The sequence below is a fragment of the Alligator mississippiensis genome, chromosome 5 (assembly GCF_030867095.1).
Source record: "Alligator mississippiensis isolate rAllMis1 chromosome 5, rAllMis1, whole genome shotgun sequence".
NCBI lineage: Eukaryota > Metazoa > Chordata > Crocodylia > Alligatoridae > Alligator > Alligator mississippiensis.
Window position 1 is genome coordinate 218735080 of NC_081828.1, and position 15669 is coordinate 218750748.

Sequence of the window (15669 nt, forward strand, 5' to 3'; positions counted from 1 at the left end):
TTTCTTTTAACTGTTATTTCTTGACACTCGTCTTACATTTATACCCAAAAAGGAGAGTGGATTAGACTGCTGATTTATGGCTGTTATTCATGGATGTGGGTTTCTATTAATAGATTCATAGATTCACAGATGTTAGGGGCTGGAAGGGACCTTACAAGATCATCGGCTTTCAAACATGCTGTCACAGTGTACACGCACAGAGGCTGATTCTCAGCTGTGCCAAGAATGAGCAGGTAGAGGAGCATGAAGAATACCTAGCATGGGTTGAGAATCTGGCCTTGTCTTTTGCTCGGGGGCTGTGCGGGGTGCAGCAGGCCTCATGGTCCAGCACACACGGTGTTTTAGTGAGGAAGCCCTGGGGTAAAGTTTTTCTGAAATGTCATGTGATATCACTTGGCAAGGTTAGACATGGTTATGCATGGAGAAACGTTATGTTGCTCTCTTCCTCCTGGTCCCACATACCTCCCTCTCTGGGCTGCCCAGTGGCCAGTTGAACTTGCCAGTAGCTTGTTGTATGGTGGCAAACATTACGGGAAGTGAGGATTTCTTTGAGGGGTATCTTACATTGGATCGCCTATATGTGGATGGCAGTTTCCACCACCAGATTGTTCTCTTTCTTTTTTTTTTTTTTTCATTTTCACACCAGTTTAATCCAGGGTTCACATGAAGTCATTGCTAAAAAGGACAAGTCAGAAGAACTTTGTCATTTTTCTGTGAGTCTAGCTGCTTTGGAGCATGAGGCATGAATTGAAAACACCTGATAAACTGAAGGCACAGCACTGCTCTGATCTTGTTCTTTGTTGGGTCCTTTACTGCACAACTGAAGACCTACCCCTGGCATCATATCCATGCTATCAGGTCTGATGTGGGATTGGGCTCCTAGCTTCTACATTTATGCAGTATGGACCAGGAGGGAGATTTTCAAAGGAGCAGTAGTCAGGTTGGGAACTTATTCTCCCTGGTATTCAGTGATGGCTAGATGTCTTATGTGTCATGTCTAACACGCTGGATGGTTCAGCATGGTGCTGCGTGGGTAGCTGCACAGGTCAGTGCCAGCAGCATTGCTCTTTGTGAGAGTTTTCAACATTTCTGACATAACATGCTCAGTACCAGGGGGTTGTGTACTACCTGGCCTTAGATCAGGAGTTGTGCATGCACAGGTTCACAGAGACCATTGAAAGTTGGCCAGGAAGGTCCTGGCACAGGTAGCTCCAGCTGAGTCCCTATCACCACTCGCTCTGCAAGGGCAGGTGGGATGCTTGATTGTTGCTGCTGGCAGCCTACCTTCCTCACCCCCTTTGCACACCAGGACAGGCCTGCCTCCTGGCAGCATGTGCTGCCATGGCTCCAGACCCATTCCCCACCTTCTCCTATTGCAGGCCAGGCCATCTCCTCTGTTACCACCAGGACCACAGCATCTGGGCTTAGGGGGTGAGGAGCTCCTGGTTGACTGGGACATGGGGCTAGCCCCCTGTCCCCCCCCACCAGGGAGCTGCTGTAGAGAGGCATCCTGGGACTGCCCTTCCCATGCCTGCCCTGCACCCTGAGTATGCCCCTGCTGAGACTGCCTGAGGAATGCTGTGAGGAGGTGTTTTCATGGACTGATAGGTGCCCAACCCACTATACCCAGCTGCTGCTGCTCACTATGGTGCCCCAGGCAAACCTGAGAAGCTGTCTTGAGAACCAGAGCTTCAACAGTGCACTGGGCAAGCCTGCCCTGGCCTGCAACATCCAATGCCACCTGCAGGGCTTAGCTGTGCCTGCAGTACACATCACTGCCCCATGCAACAAAGGATAACATTGCCGCTAACATCAATGCATTCCTCTGCACGTGAGAAGCTCATGCCTGCCCAGCTGGGGGGGCACAGGCTGCTCAATAAAGTATTTCACTCCCTACCACCTTCCTGCATGCTGGGGGGTGTAATTCTGGGGCCTAGGGGAGTGCAGCTGGGCCAGTTGGGAGGTGGCTGGGGCAGGGGAAGGATCTAGGGCAAGGGCAGGGGCAGGGGTAGGGGCAGGGGAAGGGACAGGGAGACTTCTCTCCTCAGTTCCAGGCTTACTGGATGGATGTGGCAGGCATGTCCAGTGGCCCAAGTCTATCCCCACTGGCAGTGACAACATGCAGCTCCCAGTGGGGTTCTGGGGGTCAGGGGTGTGGTACCTGGCTCCCTGGGCAGAGGCCCCCTCTTGGGAGGAGCTGCTGGGGGCTGGTGGTGCCATGGCTGGGCTGGCCTCCTGGGTGGGGCTGAACATCCAGAGCTTGCAGGGCAGGCACTGACCTAGGCTGCTGGAGCTGTTGGACGATGCTGGGTGTGGGCAGCATTGTGGGATGGGCTCCTGACACCCTGAGGGGCCCTCCCCCACTAACCCCTTGTCACTGCTGCCAAGCTGCAGTGGAGGCTCAGGCAGGCTGTCTGTGCTGGAGTACATGGCATGGCTCCAGCCAGGGTCCCAGGGCATGAGGATCTGGTTCAGCTGCCGTGGAAGGACTTGTGGGCAGCTGCTGACCACTGATTATGGTTGGTGATGCTGACCCACTGTTCCCCCAAGGCCTTGACCTTTATCTGCACTGGAACCCTGACCTACTGTTTCCATACTTCCTTGGAGAGCCCACTCCAGGTGACCTGGATCAGGACCTTGGCCTCACCCCACAGTGCCATGTGGTCTGCAGTCTCCTCCTGAGACCAGTTCCAGCCCCAGGAGGTGGCATGTGGCATTAGGGACAATGCCAGCATGGCTTCCTTGATGGCCCACAGGACCTGTGTGCAACAGTCTGGGTGCTGCTGCACCTGGGTGGGTGTATGCAGCACCCAGAACAGCAACAGAGCACAGGACAGGCAGCCAAGTGGTGGTGTTGTACTGGGGACCAGCACTGGGGGCCAGGCAGGCTGTTTTGGATTGCTGTGGGCCACTGGTGAGGGACTGGGTGACCAGAGGCTGGCTGAAGATGCCCCAGGGCCTCAGAGTCCCTGAAGTCTTTTAAGGGCCACCCCCTATCCCTGGGTTGGGAAAGCTCCAAGCCTCATGACCTACCCTCCACATGGCCCCCTGGGGATGGGGCTGACTGGGAGCAAATTTGCTCCCAGTTGGTGTCTACATATGTGTTAAAGCTAAGTAATTACTCCACAGGTAATTTGCTACCTTCATTTGCAGCTAGCAATTTAGCCACCAAGTAGACCAATTTACTGTGCAGTAAGCATCTGCACATGTAGATGGTGATGCTTACTGTGCGGTAAATTTTTCTACTGTGCAATAAAGCATCTCATGTACACATGCCCCCAGAGAGGTAGTGGAATCTACATCCTTGGAGGTTTTTAAGACCTGGGCAGACACAGCCTTGGTTGGGATGGTGTAGTTGGGGATGGTCCTGTGTAACCTAGGTACGCTCAGGGGTGTGCCCTATTTTCCATAAGATGGGATGGATAAGTAGGAGGGGGTGCTGTGAGAGGGAGGATCCCTTGTTCCTCTATAGAGTTAGCCAAGGCCCAAAGTTCTTAACTATATACAATTTATCGAGTTACAAACATTTATATATAAAACTCTTTAAAATTGATAGAGTTACAGGTATAAATACAAATATTCATATAAAGATCTGTTAGCAAGAGGAAGTCTGTCCCAGGAGGGCATTTGGGTAGATACCCATGCCCCAGGTCCAGAAGAGGGGTGGATACCAGTTCAGTGAATGTAGCAAGTTTGTACCACAAGTGGGTTAGCTAATAAAGACATCCTTACAGAGTCCATTATACAGAATTAATACACCGAACTATTTATAACACTAACAATAACAACAGATACCAAAGAAAAATCATAACTATCCCAGATATTAAACACACCCTATCTGGGTTCCAACCACTTGGTCCCTTAAATGGGACAGTGTCTTCTCCCCCTAGGCTCCCTGGGTGTTCCACAGAACCCTCCCCAGTGTATATTTGGGGTCTCCTCCCTTCCCACCTTGGAGAGCAGAGGGTGTGTGGGGTGTTTCCCCCAGCCCACTCTTCCCAGGGTCCTTTGCCCGGGGGTGCCTCTCCTGTGGGACCCAGGGTCCTGGTAACTCACGGTCCTTCCTCTGGGGGCTGTCAATCTGGCTTCTGGATCCCCACACTGTCTCAGGCCTCCTGAAGCCATTGGCCTTGAGTTGAGGGCCCATCCCTCTGGGTCCTGTGCCATGCACTGGGCACCCAGGGAGCTCCTATGGGAGCTGAGCCCTAACTGGCTCCGGTTCCCCAGCCATGTGCCCAGGGTCTTTCCCCTTCCTAGGCCCTGTTTTGGGCACTGGGGCTCTTTTAGTTTAATGCTGAGCCACGCTATGGGGCTCCGGTTACCTGGCCTAGAGCCGGGGCTAACTTGAGCAGCCTCGAGTTGCTCCCAGGGTTGACTCTCCATGAGCTGACCTGTGCACTGTGTGGGGCCCAAGCATCCTCGAGCTGTTCCCAGGTGGCCAAGTGGTTATTAATTCCTTGCATGAACCAGGGGTAGATTATGTGCCAATGGTGTCGCCAGCAACCAGGACTCCCCTTGGGGAGCCAGGGGCAGCACAGCCCAAGAGGGCATTCTAACCAGGGCCATGCGGGGTGGGAATGAGGGTCCATGCATGTCGAGGATTGTTTCATATGGGTCTAGCCTGCTATGCCTCGTGTCCAAAAATACCCACTACACACAAATACCTGCAAATTGAAGTGACATCCAGGGGACAAAGGGGCTCATTACATGTTATTCAGTGAATTACCATCTACACCTGACAGATCAGTAGCTGTATTGTTGTAATTTGCATTATTGCAAACTAAAATACATCAGGATGTGGTTTATTTTGCAACATAATGAATTCATTTAAATCACAAAACAACCTCCCCATATGTGTAAAGTATAATGCAAATAAACTGCAAAAAAGGCCAATTTTTGTCATGTTTAAAAGTGATCCTGGATACCCATCAGCGTAGATATACTGGAACATGTTTCTCCAAATGGGAAGTCAGGCTGCTCTCTCCCTGCCAACCCTGGAGCTGCATCTGTCCTAACAAGCAGTGACGCTGATGCTCCTCCCTCCAACAACAGGAACTTTCACATCAGTGAGAAGCCTCTTTGGTGCTGTTGCTTGTGAAGACTGATCTGCCCATGAAAACCTCTGCGTAGACTCACTCACCCAAGGCTGAGATGTGCAAGAGGGGATTTGTTCCTCAGTGCCCTCGCTCCTTGTAGATGCACACAAGCGCATACATTCTCACAGGGTGGCTGTAAGTTTGTTCAGTCTTCACCTGGAAACTCTGCACTGAGTCCTGAGTGCCTGAAAAACTGCTCGCCCTGCAGAATCACCCGAGTGGACTCGTGCCCATTGTCCTGAGTCACTGGCCAAGCAGCACAGAGGAGGTAAAATGGAGTGTGTGCGTGTTCTGTGTTTGCATGTGCATGCGTGTGTGTGTGTGTGTGTACAACAAATTTTGCATGGTTATTTCAGCTTTATTTAAAGTACTTTTTTGACCTAAATTTAGGAGACATTGGAAACAATGTTTTGAACAGCATTGAAAAGTAAATAGCAGCACATACTGCTCACTTTTTCTTTTCCTGTTAGCTCTTTTCTGTAACTGAAAAGTGAAGGTAGGGCAGGGTGGCACTTTAAATAATAACTCAGTCAGTCAGTCTCTGAGGTGCCACCCCCCCCGTCTGTTTTCTGCCTGACTCCAGACTAACATGGTAACTACCTCTGGAAATGAATGCAGGGCCTTCTGCTCACCTGACTCTTCCCTCCTTTTCCCCTCCCACTTTGGTACACTCAAATGCTGTGCTTTAAATTAAAAATCATGTTCAAGAGATATGAAATAATTTGTTGCATAGTAAAAAAATTCTCGCTCTTGTAGTCCATGGCTAGGGTATAGGGTAGGTTGGCTAAGCCACCACACAACCCAGGTGAATGGGGCAGGATCGCAAGCTTCAGAATATTTCACTGCATTTGCCCATGCTTGGAGGTGCCAGGCTGCTCAGGTTATTATGGCATCAGAAGCTCCTAGGTCTCCCCTTCATACCAGCTGGCAGCATGTAGACCCTTCTGGACACGGATCCTCAGCTATAGAGAAGGTGCCTTGCTCTGCATTTCTCCCAGTGAGAGTTTTTGCCCACTGCTGAGATGTCCTTTTGCTTGAAGTCCTGCTTCCCTTTGGCTGCATACACCTGCACTGCTCAACAAGGCTTCCTTGCCTTGGGCCAGCAGGTATCTATTTGAGCAGCAAGCGGAATCTCTTCCTTCAGACACAGTGCAGTGTTAGAGCTGCACAGGGAACTGGCATTCTAGGTACCCGTCCATCCACAGGCATTTGAACCCCCACTTCCTAGACCTAAACCAAGTGCCCACCTTAATGTCCAAAACACATGGAGTAGACAGAGCTATGGGCACCTTCCACCCCTTCCTTTTGGAGCTGGACCACTTGACAGCCAAGCACAAGAGTCATAGGGCCAGGACAACAAACAAGAAGGATTCAGACTCCAAGCCCCAGGGAAGATGTCCCTGTCCTTGAAGGGAGGGAAGCCTGGAGTCAGGGCCCATGTCCCAAGGCTGTTCCTTTTACCCTGTGACTTCTATGCCAGGCATCTCACAGACATTGCTTTGCATCTGGGGTGAGGCCATTGTCAATCATGGCAATATTCTGGACTATGTTTTAGGTGCAGAAGGCAGGATCTGACTCAGTTCAGGCACCTATGTGCCGGCAGGAGGGGACTCTGGCCTGCAGTGCAGTGGATGACCTGAAACAAAAGGGTCAGTAATCTTTAGTTTGCAAAGCTGTCCTGCAAAATGCACACACAGCAGTAGAAGCAAGGGATCATTTCCTCCACAGGGTAACCACCAGCTCTCTGGGCCACACAGTCAGGCTCCCTCCTGCTTGTTCCCCTTGTGTCCCCATGGTGCTATCCCTCCCAGCTGACCAGTGGCCTGGCCCCACCAGGAAGGGGCTCTCAGCCTGGCTTGGGACTAGGTTGTTCCAGTCTCATGGGAGAGATGTGAATTCCCACAGGGGAAGGGGAGTCTGGACCTTGCACCCCACAGTCTCAGGTGGGTGTTCTCACTGCTAGGTTGCCTGGCAACAAGTCGGTGAGATGGATACACTCACTTGCTCTTTGGTTAGCTCCAATTTTGGGGCTTCACATTGTATTTGTGTGCATCCTTAGTGCATCAGAACTACAGCTGATGGAGATGGACTTGCACTGAATGGCCAAATATGTGCGGTAGCTAGGGCTGTGCAATGCTTTGGATCATGATTTGGATTCAGAGATGATTTGGATTGATTCAGAGGCTAAATCTATTAATCAAATTGAATTGCTGGAAGCTTTAGGCTTTCTGAATCGATTTGGAGCTTCCAAATCACTTCGGAAAAGATTCAGAGCCTATTTGGCGATTTGGCCATAGAGTATAATGGACAATCAATGAAATATCTATAACTTTGTTGATTTATGTCTGACTTGGATGAAACATGCTGTGTTGGTAGCCACTACTGAGGGCATGAAGTCTACCAATTTTTAAGAAGATCGGTGGAGGGGTTCAGGGTTAACTGTGTTGGCTACAAATGTCCAACTCGGGATCCTTAAAATTCTGGTTTATTATTCATAGACTCATAGATGTTAGGGTCGGAAGGGACCTCAATAGATCATTGAGTCCGACCCCCTGATCATCGAGTCTGACCCCCCAGATCATCAAGTCCGACCCCAATTAGTCAGATTGAAACACTGTAATGAAGTCAAGTCATAAACCATGGGGCTGGTCCCCCCTCCCCCCCCCCCCCCCCCCACACACACACAGTAGCGAGTTACATGAGTCAGGTATACCTATGCCACAGGCGCTGGAGTCTGCCTTCGATGGCCAGTCGAGGCTTCTTCCAGTGTGTTGTTATCTTCCAGAAGGGGGTCGCCGGCTGGTCCTTCTGGCTGGACAGGTCGGGTGCTGGTCGAGTTGGAGATCAAGAGGGTGCCCCTGAGGGTCACTTTTCACTGCTTTTTATCTGTCTCTGGCAGACTTTGGTGACTCCCCAGTTTTCAGGTTTGCCCAATCCAGGGGTCTTTGATACTCGTGGGACTTCCCTCTTGGTGGCTACTGGATGGCATCTCTCAGCCTCGGGGGTCGTCCACATGTACATGCAGGTTTGGCAGTCCATTGATGACTTTTGATTAAATTACCGCTGTCATGAATAGGGCTCTGGGAGCAGTCAATTTGGAGATATTCAGCCCAAAAGTTGGTCCCCGGCATTGATTAACTCAGGCCAGGACTTCTAGCCCTTGATCAGTGACGTTTAGAGAATTCCCAGTTGCTACTTTGTCTCCTATTGATTTCTTCCGTTGGTTGATCTGTGGTTTTCATAGGTGTTAATTGACCCTTGTTACTGAAGCCTGCTACTGTGTTACACATTCAGTCACTGATTCACTCACTCTTTCAGGGGCCAGCCTGATACAGAGAAGTGGCAGTTTGATTCCTGCCCTTGTTAACATTGTTACAATGTATAATTCATAGATTCATAGATGTTAGGGTCGGAAGGGACCTTAATAGATCATCGAGTCCAACCCCCTGCATAAACAGGAAAGAGTGCTGGGTCTAGATGACCCCAGCTAGATACTCATCTAACCTCCTCTTGAAGACCCCCAGGGTAGGGGAGAGCACCACCTCCCTTGGGAGCCCGTTCCACACCTTGGCCACTCGAACTGTGAAGAAGTTCTTCCTAATGTCCAGTCTAAATCTGCTCTCTGCTAGCTTGTGGCCATTGTTTCTTGTGACCCCCGGGGGCGCCTTGGTGAATAAATACTCACCAATTCCCTTCTGTGCCCCCGTGATGAACTTATAGGCAGCCACAAGGTCGCCTCTCAACCTTCTCTTGCGGAGGCTGAAAAGGAGTCCACTAGGACTCCAAGACCCCTTTCCACTTCCATGCCACCCAGCAGGTCATTCCCTAGGCTGTAGGTGTGCTGGACATTTTTCCTCCCTAGGTGCAGCACTTTGCATTTCTCCTTGTTGAACTGCATCCTGTTGTTTTCTGCCCACTTGTCCAACCTGTCCAGGTCTGCTTGTAGTTGTTCCCTGCCCTCTGGGGTGTCCACTTCTCCGTATAGCTTTGTGTCATCTGCAAACTTGGACAGAGTACAGTTCACTCCCTCGTCCAAGTCGCTGATGAAGACATTAAAGAGTATCGGTCCAAGGACCGAGCCCTGCGGGACCCCACTGCCCACACCCTTCCAGGTTGAAACCAACCCATCCACCACGACTCTCTGGGTGTGACCCTCTAGCCAATTTGCCACCCATCGTGTAGTCATCCAAGTCACAGCCTCTTAACTTGTTCACCAGTATGGGGTGGGATACCGTATCGAAGGCCTTCCTGAAGTCTAAGTATACGACATCCACCCCTCCTCCTGTGTCCAGGCATTTCGTAACCTGGTCATAAAAAGAGACTAGAATATAACTTACTTCTGAAACTAAACACATTTAGTTAAAAGGTGAAGAGTATAAAGTATAAGCTACAAGAGTAATGCCATGGCCCACAAATAGATAAAAATACCAAAATACAAGGGGAGATACAAAATACACACATACAGACTTTAAAACACAATTCCTTATCTTATAGTGAAAGAAAGAGGAAGGACAAAAAGGTAGAAGAAGAGAAACATATCCAAAGAGGGGAGAGCAAACGCAGGCAAGAGGAAAAGGGGGCTTTCTACTACAACTGCACCCCAAATTCTTGAAAGCAAAACTCATGTCACATGTATGTGTTACATCACAGGAGGTGGCCCTTATTGAGGCCATAAAGCCTGAGAAATTTCAAGAAGATTGGTTCAGGGGCTCGGGGGGAACTGCACCCCAAATTCCTGAAAGCAAAACTCATGTCACGTCTGTGTGTTACACGACAGGGGGGTGAAAACTGCAGGGGTGGTAGCCCTGTGCAACTGTGTCTTTCTGGGGTGGGGGGAACACTATCTGCATCTTCTCTCAATAGGCCTGGGCTGGCAACCCAGTGCTATTATTGAACAACTGCTGCTGGTAACTATATTGTCTGAATACAATGGTTGTTTTGTGTTTGTGTGTGCCTGTGTCTAATTATGGATGAGGATTTGTGTGTGTCTATATGAGTGGTTTGTCCGAACATGTATGGCTAATTCATGTAATCAATAAACACAACATTTTGCCTTATCCCCCTTTATAAGATCTTGCTCTTGCTTTGATAAATTGAAATTTAAAGTAACACCTGGCTAGAGGGTCGTGCCCCTCTGCTCAGGCTCAGACTGGTGCTGCATCTGGGGTCTGGAAGGAACTTTACCACCATTCAGACTGGTGCAGACTATGAAGATTTTCCCTTCCTCTACAGCAGGGCATGGCCCTCCTCCTGGGATCTCTGAAGCAGTGGGGTTAGGTGCAGCTGTGAAGTCTTGTGTTGTGTGAAGGTTGACTGTGTAGTTTTGCTAAGAGGTTGGATATTAGATTTGTGTGGGATGGTTTGGCCAGGGTGGACAGTGGAATCAGGGGCTCACATCCCACAGAGCAACACCTCACCTTGAGTCACACAAAGCCCTGCTGTCCCCAAGATGCCTTCCCTCTTCTTTGCCCCTGACCTGGCCACACCAGGAAGGTGCTCTCAGCCTTGCTGGGTGATTAGGGTTTTCCATTGTGATGTGGGAGCATCCTATGCCCTTAGGAGCAGGTGAGCCTAGGACCTGCACTCCCCAGTCTTGGCTGTCCCCTTTTGCCCTGCTCTAACCACTTGGCCATGGGGCAAAAGGTCAGATTGAGAAACACCCTCTCCTGCTCCTAGGTCAGCTGCAAATTTGCCCTGTGCCTCTGTGCATCCTTAATGGGGTAGACTCACAAGACAGTGAAAGTGTGTGCAAACAGACTTAGGCCTGTAAAATGCAGCACTAAACAGCTGCCAAACAGGTGCAGTGGATGTAGAAAGCTAAACTGTAACTGCTTCCAGGAGACTCAAGCCCATAAATGAACCATGCAATCCCAGAGCAGTGGGGTGGAAAAGCCCTGCAGAAGTCACATCCGGTACAACCCCTTCCTGAGGCAGGATCAGCCCTGTCCAAACTGTCCCAGGAAAATCCATTGTCTAACTCATTAGGAAAACTGCACTAGCAGCCCTGATACAACACAAGACGTTTACACCTAAGACTAAGAATGTTGTACAGTGAGTAAAAATTTTGCAAGTCCCTGAAGTGTCTTAGCAGTGACAGAGGAATTGCCCTAAACATGGATGAGATACTAATGTTAACTTTTTTAACAGAAATTCAAAAACAACTTGTTACTTGCAAAACTTTCAGTAACTGCTGTCAAGAAACATCCAAATGGACTGTCACTCTCCCCAACTCTGAATCCCTCCCTCTTTGTGCAGCTCTCACATCTCTTTGTGGGGGCAGGAGCTGCACTCTGCATTTGTGAGGTGGCCTCTCCTCCCAGGGCAGTTTCATTTCTGTGTGTTTCCTCTGACTTCTGTGCCATTAGGAAAAAACTTTCTTGGAAGTCTAATGCTTCTGTTTTTGTTCCGTAGGTGACAGCTGACACTGCTATGGGAGGAAATGCAAGTTCAGTGAGTATCACACCAGCCCTTGTACTGCATATTCTAGTTCAGTGGTTCTCAACCTGTTTAGACCCAAGCCCACCTCAGAAAACAACAGCTCTCAGCTTTCACCCCTTTATTAACTCCAGGAAAATACTAGGCCTATTCTTCTGTTGCCAGGAACTCAGCAAGGCAACAGCAGCCAGAATGGTTTGGATGCTCTGGATTCTTATTTGAAATCTCTGGGTTTATCTTGCAAGTCCTGCCCAGGTGTCTCTCACCTCACACTACAAATCCTGCCTGTCCCTTCATAGGACCCTGGTTGAACCATGGTTTGTGGCTTCCTCCCCTCTTTGCTCTATTCCCCAGCCCTGAACCAGGGGTTGGATGTGATGGAGATGCTGCAGGGAACAGCTGCTGGGAGCCGTGTCTGGGCAGTGAGGATGAGGGTTGGGTGTGGTCTAGTGTTCAGCTCCATTCCCCCCTGGTTCATGAGCAGAGGGGCTGCTGAGTGCTTCACAGGGGCATTAAGAAGAGGGCTGGGAACACACATCTGTGCATGGTGTTGTGTTGTGGTGTTGTGTTGCAGCTTTGTATTAACTTCATTTTTTCAAACAAACTTTTCAGCAACGGAAATCGCAGGAAAAGGGAAAAGGTAAGAAAATGACCTGTGGCAGCAATGCTGCAGTCTTCTGTTGACTGTGACCCATAACCAGAAGGAGCAAGGAGAAAACTACCTACACTGCCAACCCTCAAAGCCCAGCCCCCAGAGCCCTCTAGTCACTCATGACCCAGTCAGAATTGCTTTGAGCTGTGTCATTCATGCCCATGTGGATGAGGAGCATGGGGTAGTGGTTGGAGGGCTGGACAAGTTTAGAAATCCTCTCTGCCATATCCCAGATAAGGGACCCTGGGAGGCAGCAGACCTTGTGGGTCAGAGGGCGAGGGGACAGATCGCTCCTTGTGTCCCTCTTAGGAGGGAGTCACCCACCACGACCACCCTTCGTCTCTTTTTATGCGTGGAAGTTAGCTGCCCAGAGCTGGTACATCTGCTGATGTCTCTGTTGGTGCTGTGAGAGGTGCGTACTTGTCGCTCAGCTCCAAGGGAGGAGTGACCCTGGTATTGGATGTCTAGGGACCTGAGACAACCATCTTCCAAGAGTCCCCTGGGTGCAGCTTGCAGTTGATCTTCCTGTTATCCATCTTCAAATAGTCGGGCATCCATGCTCTTCTCTCTTCATTCTTCCTCCACCTGGGAGAGAGCCCTGGGCAACTTGCCATCTGCTTCCCCTGTCTGGAACTCCTCAACCAGCTGCTTCTTGTTTGTTCCTCCCTTTCCCTTCACTGCTTCCCTGCTGCCTACTCCTGATTTTCCTCCCTTTTTTGCCCATTTCCCCTTATCCTATTTTCACTACCTCTTCTTCTCTTTCCCAGTCTTTTTTCCCAGTTCTTTTCCCCTCACAACTATAACATTAAAGGCAAAAGGCCCATTTCTCATGGTATGAAACGCCCCAGTCTCCAGGTAGAGTCAGTGGTCACTCACCTGCTCACATGACTGAAAATCCTGCCCCGGTTAAAATCCCAGCAGCAATGCTGTAAAGGTCTGGGGGTGGCAGTGCACTGCAGAGACAAGGTGAGCCAGAAGTGTGATGCTGTTACAAAAAAACAACAAATACAATTTGGGGTTGCATTACCAGAAGTGTTGTAGCAATGACGTGAGAGCCCAGCTCTGCTGGATGCTGGTTAGACCTCAGCTGCAGGATGATGTGAAGTTCAGGGATCTGAATCTGAAGGAGGTGGTAGAGACATGGCAGCAGATCCTGAGATGAGTGACACAGAGGGAAAAGGGGCTGGAAGGTGGCCGTACAAGAGAAGGCCTGGAAGTATATTTCATTTGGAGAAAAATTGATTCCAGGGTGACAAGACAGCAGCTTCTCAGTACCCGAAAGGTTGCCATAAAGAAGATGGAGACACATAATCCTCTCTTGTTATGAGGGGCAGGACACATGGCAGTGGCTTAAATTGCAGGAGACCAAATTTAGGAGAAATATCAGGAGAATTGCCCTAAGCGTGATCACAGCAGTGGATGGAACAATCTGCTGAGCCAGTTGAGGAGTCTCATTAGGAGGGGTTTCTGAGATGAGGCTGGATGTACATCAATCTAGGTTGGCTGAGGAACAGGGAATCCCACCTTTATAGAGCTGCGGGGGGGAGGGGACAGGATGCCCCCAAGATCCCTTTCAATCCTGTACTCCTGTGACAGCTAGGAAGCACAGCTTCTATCCCACCAGTGCCCCATATTGCTGCTGTGATACCAGGGAGAGCTGAGCACTGCCTTGCCCCACTCCAGCCCAGCTGTCCCTACTCTGCACAGGGGGGCTGTCTGGGAGGGGAACCAAGGCCTCCAGGGACAACTGGCTGACCATGCTCACCCCCCCCCCGTGCTGCCCAGCCCCCACATGCCCAGCATCTCCAGGCCAGTGAGCTGAGCCCTCACAGCATCTCGAGGAACAGAAACAGAAACCTCACAAGCAGCTGCTGTTACTTGACTGCCTTTACGGTGACCCTGTGACCCTTTCTCCCCACAGGCCCAGGCTCCAACCGCCAGTGCCCCGGGAAATCTGAGCTGAGGGTTGTTCTCGTTGGTAAAACTGGATGTGGGAAAAGTGCAACAGGAAACACCATCCTGGGGGAGAATTATTTTGCCTCTCAGATTGCAGCTGAATCAGTTACAAAGGAATGTACTAAGGGGATGAACAAGCGGGACGGCAGAAACCTGGTAGTAGTTGATACTCCTGGTCTGTTTGACACAAAAATTCCCTTAGTAGAAACTATGCAAGAGATTGGGCACTGTGTGGTTGTCTCTTCACCAGGTCCCCACGCCATCATTCTGGTCATGCAGCTGGGGCGTTTCACTGAGGAGGAGAAGAAGACAGTTGCCCGAATACAAGATATATTTGGGGAAAAGGCCATTCAATACATGATCATCTTGTTCACCAGAAAAGATGATTTACAGGGGGAGGAATTTCATGACTTTTTAGAAGCACTAGATGACAAAAAGCTACAGCAGCTGCTGAAAAAATGTGGAAGGCGCTGCTTGGCTTTTAACAACAAAGCAACAGGACAGGAGCAGGAGGCCCAGGTCTCACAGATGATGGGAATGATTGATGTGATGGTGAGGAAGAATGGAGGTGCGCACTACACCAATGACATGTACAAGTATGCTCAGGAGAAGCTTGAAGTGAAAATGGAAGAACTCAGGAGAACCTACAATAAGAAGATGGAAAGGGAAGAAAAGGAAAAGAAATCTCAACTGGATGAGGAACATAAGACGGTGGATGAGGAATTAAGGGAAAAAATAGAGGAGTTAAAAAAATGTGGCCCAGTTGATCAGACCATGTTGTCATCCCTAGAACAAGAAGCCCAAGAGAAGAAGGAAGCCATTCAGCAAAAAATGGAGAAAGAGCTACTGGAAATTAGTGACCGCTACCAGAAACATCTAAATAACCTCCGGGAAGAAGCTGACAATGATGTTTCTATAATAGAGTATATTTTACAGAAATTTGAAATGATATTTTCTAAAATCAACAGCTGGTTCAAATAATAATGATTAAATTACCTTAATTTCTGTTCCTTAAATGGTGTTACCTTGGTTCAGTCATCATAAGTGGGTTGTGATTCCTTGAAACACTTTAACACTCTGATATTCCTGCCTAGGAATTTATCTTTGCATAAGTTTCTTAGTCATCCCTCCACACAGCCTATGAAAAAATGGGTCTGTTATGATCTGCTTATTATAAACATGGTGCATTAGATTCCAATGAAGTTTAGAGCTACAATTTTCAGGCCTCTTTTTTAACTCAGGTTTACAATAAGATTGGTTTGGTGCCTGGTGTTTGTTCTGGCTAACAGCGAGTAAAAATGTAGACCTCTCTTCTGTTCAGAAGCCACTTATAAGCAGGATCTGGTCATTAAAATATTCTTGATTAACAAGAGTCCATTGAACACCTGCGATGGACATTTCAGGTATTCATAGGATGTCATTTATCCATCCCAGTCCCATTTTGATATTTGTGCTCCTCCACTGAAGTTCTGCTAATGAGGGTAAGGCAAGGGGTGTGATCTGGATTTCCATATCAATAAATGTTTATCT

At 49.3% G+C, this 15669-nt stretch overlaps 1 protein-coding gene across 1 annotated transcript; it reads left to right on the plus strand.

The window, feature by feature from the left end:
- The first annotated feature begins 5080 nt into the window (after positions 1 to 5080).
- Positions 5081 to 15155, plus strand: LOC102573992 (GTPase IMAP family member 7). Its single transcript, XM_014598393.3, has 4 exons — positions 5081 to 5364; positions 11508 to 11546; positions 12144 to 12171; positions 14105 to 15155. The coding sequence occupies exons 2-4, from the start codon at positions 11526 to 11528 to the stop codon at positions 15118 to 15120; spliced, it is 1065 nt and encodes a 354-aa protein (XP_014453879.1). The 5' UTR covers positions 5081 to 5364; positions 11508 to 11525; the 3' UTR covers positions 15121 to 15155.
- Positions 15156 to 15669: the final 514 nt, after the last annotated feature.

What these genes read in the sequence shown, in the direction of transcription:
- LOC102573992 (XM_014598393.3), top strand. Translation starts at nt 11,526, where the DNA reads ATGGGAGGAAATGCAAGTTCA. An exon ending in TGGGAGGAAATGCAAGTTCA is followed by an intron (nt 11,547 to 12,143) that starts GTGAGTATCACA and finishes CAAACTTTTCAG; the next exon opens with CAACGGAAATCGCAGGAAAA. An exon ending in ATCGCAGGAAAAGGGAAAAG is followed by an intron (nt 12,172 to 14,104) that starts GTAAGAAAATGA and finishes TTCTCCCCACAG; the next exon opens with GCCCAGGCTCCAACCGCCAG.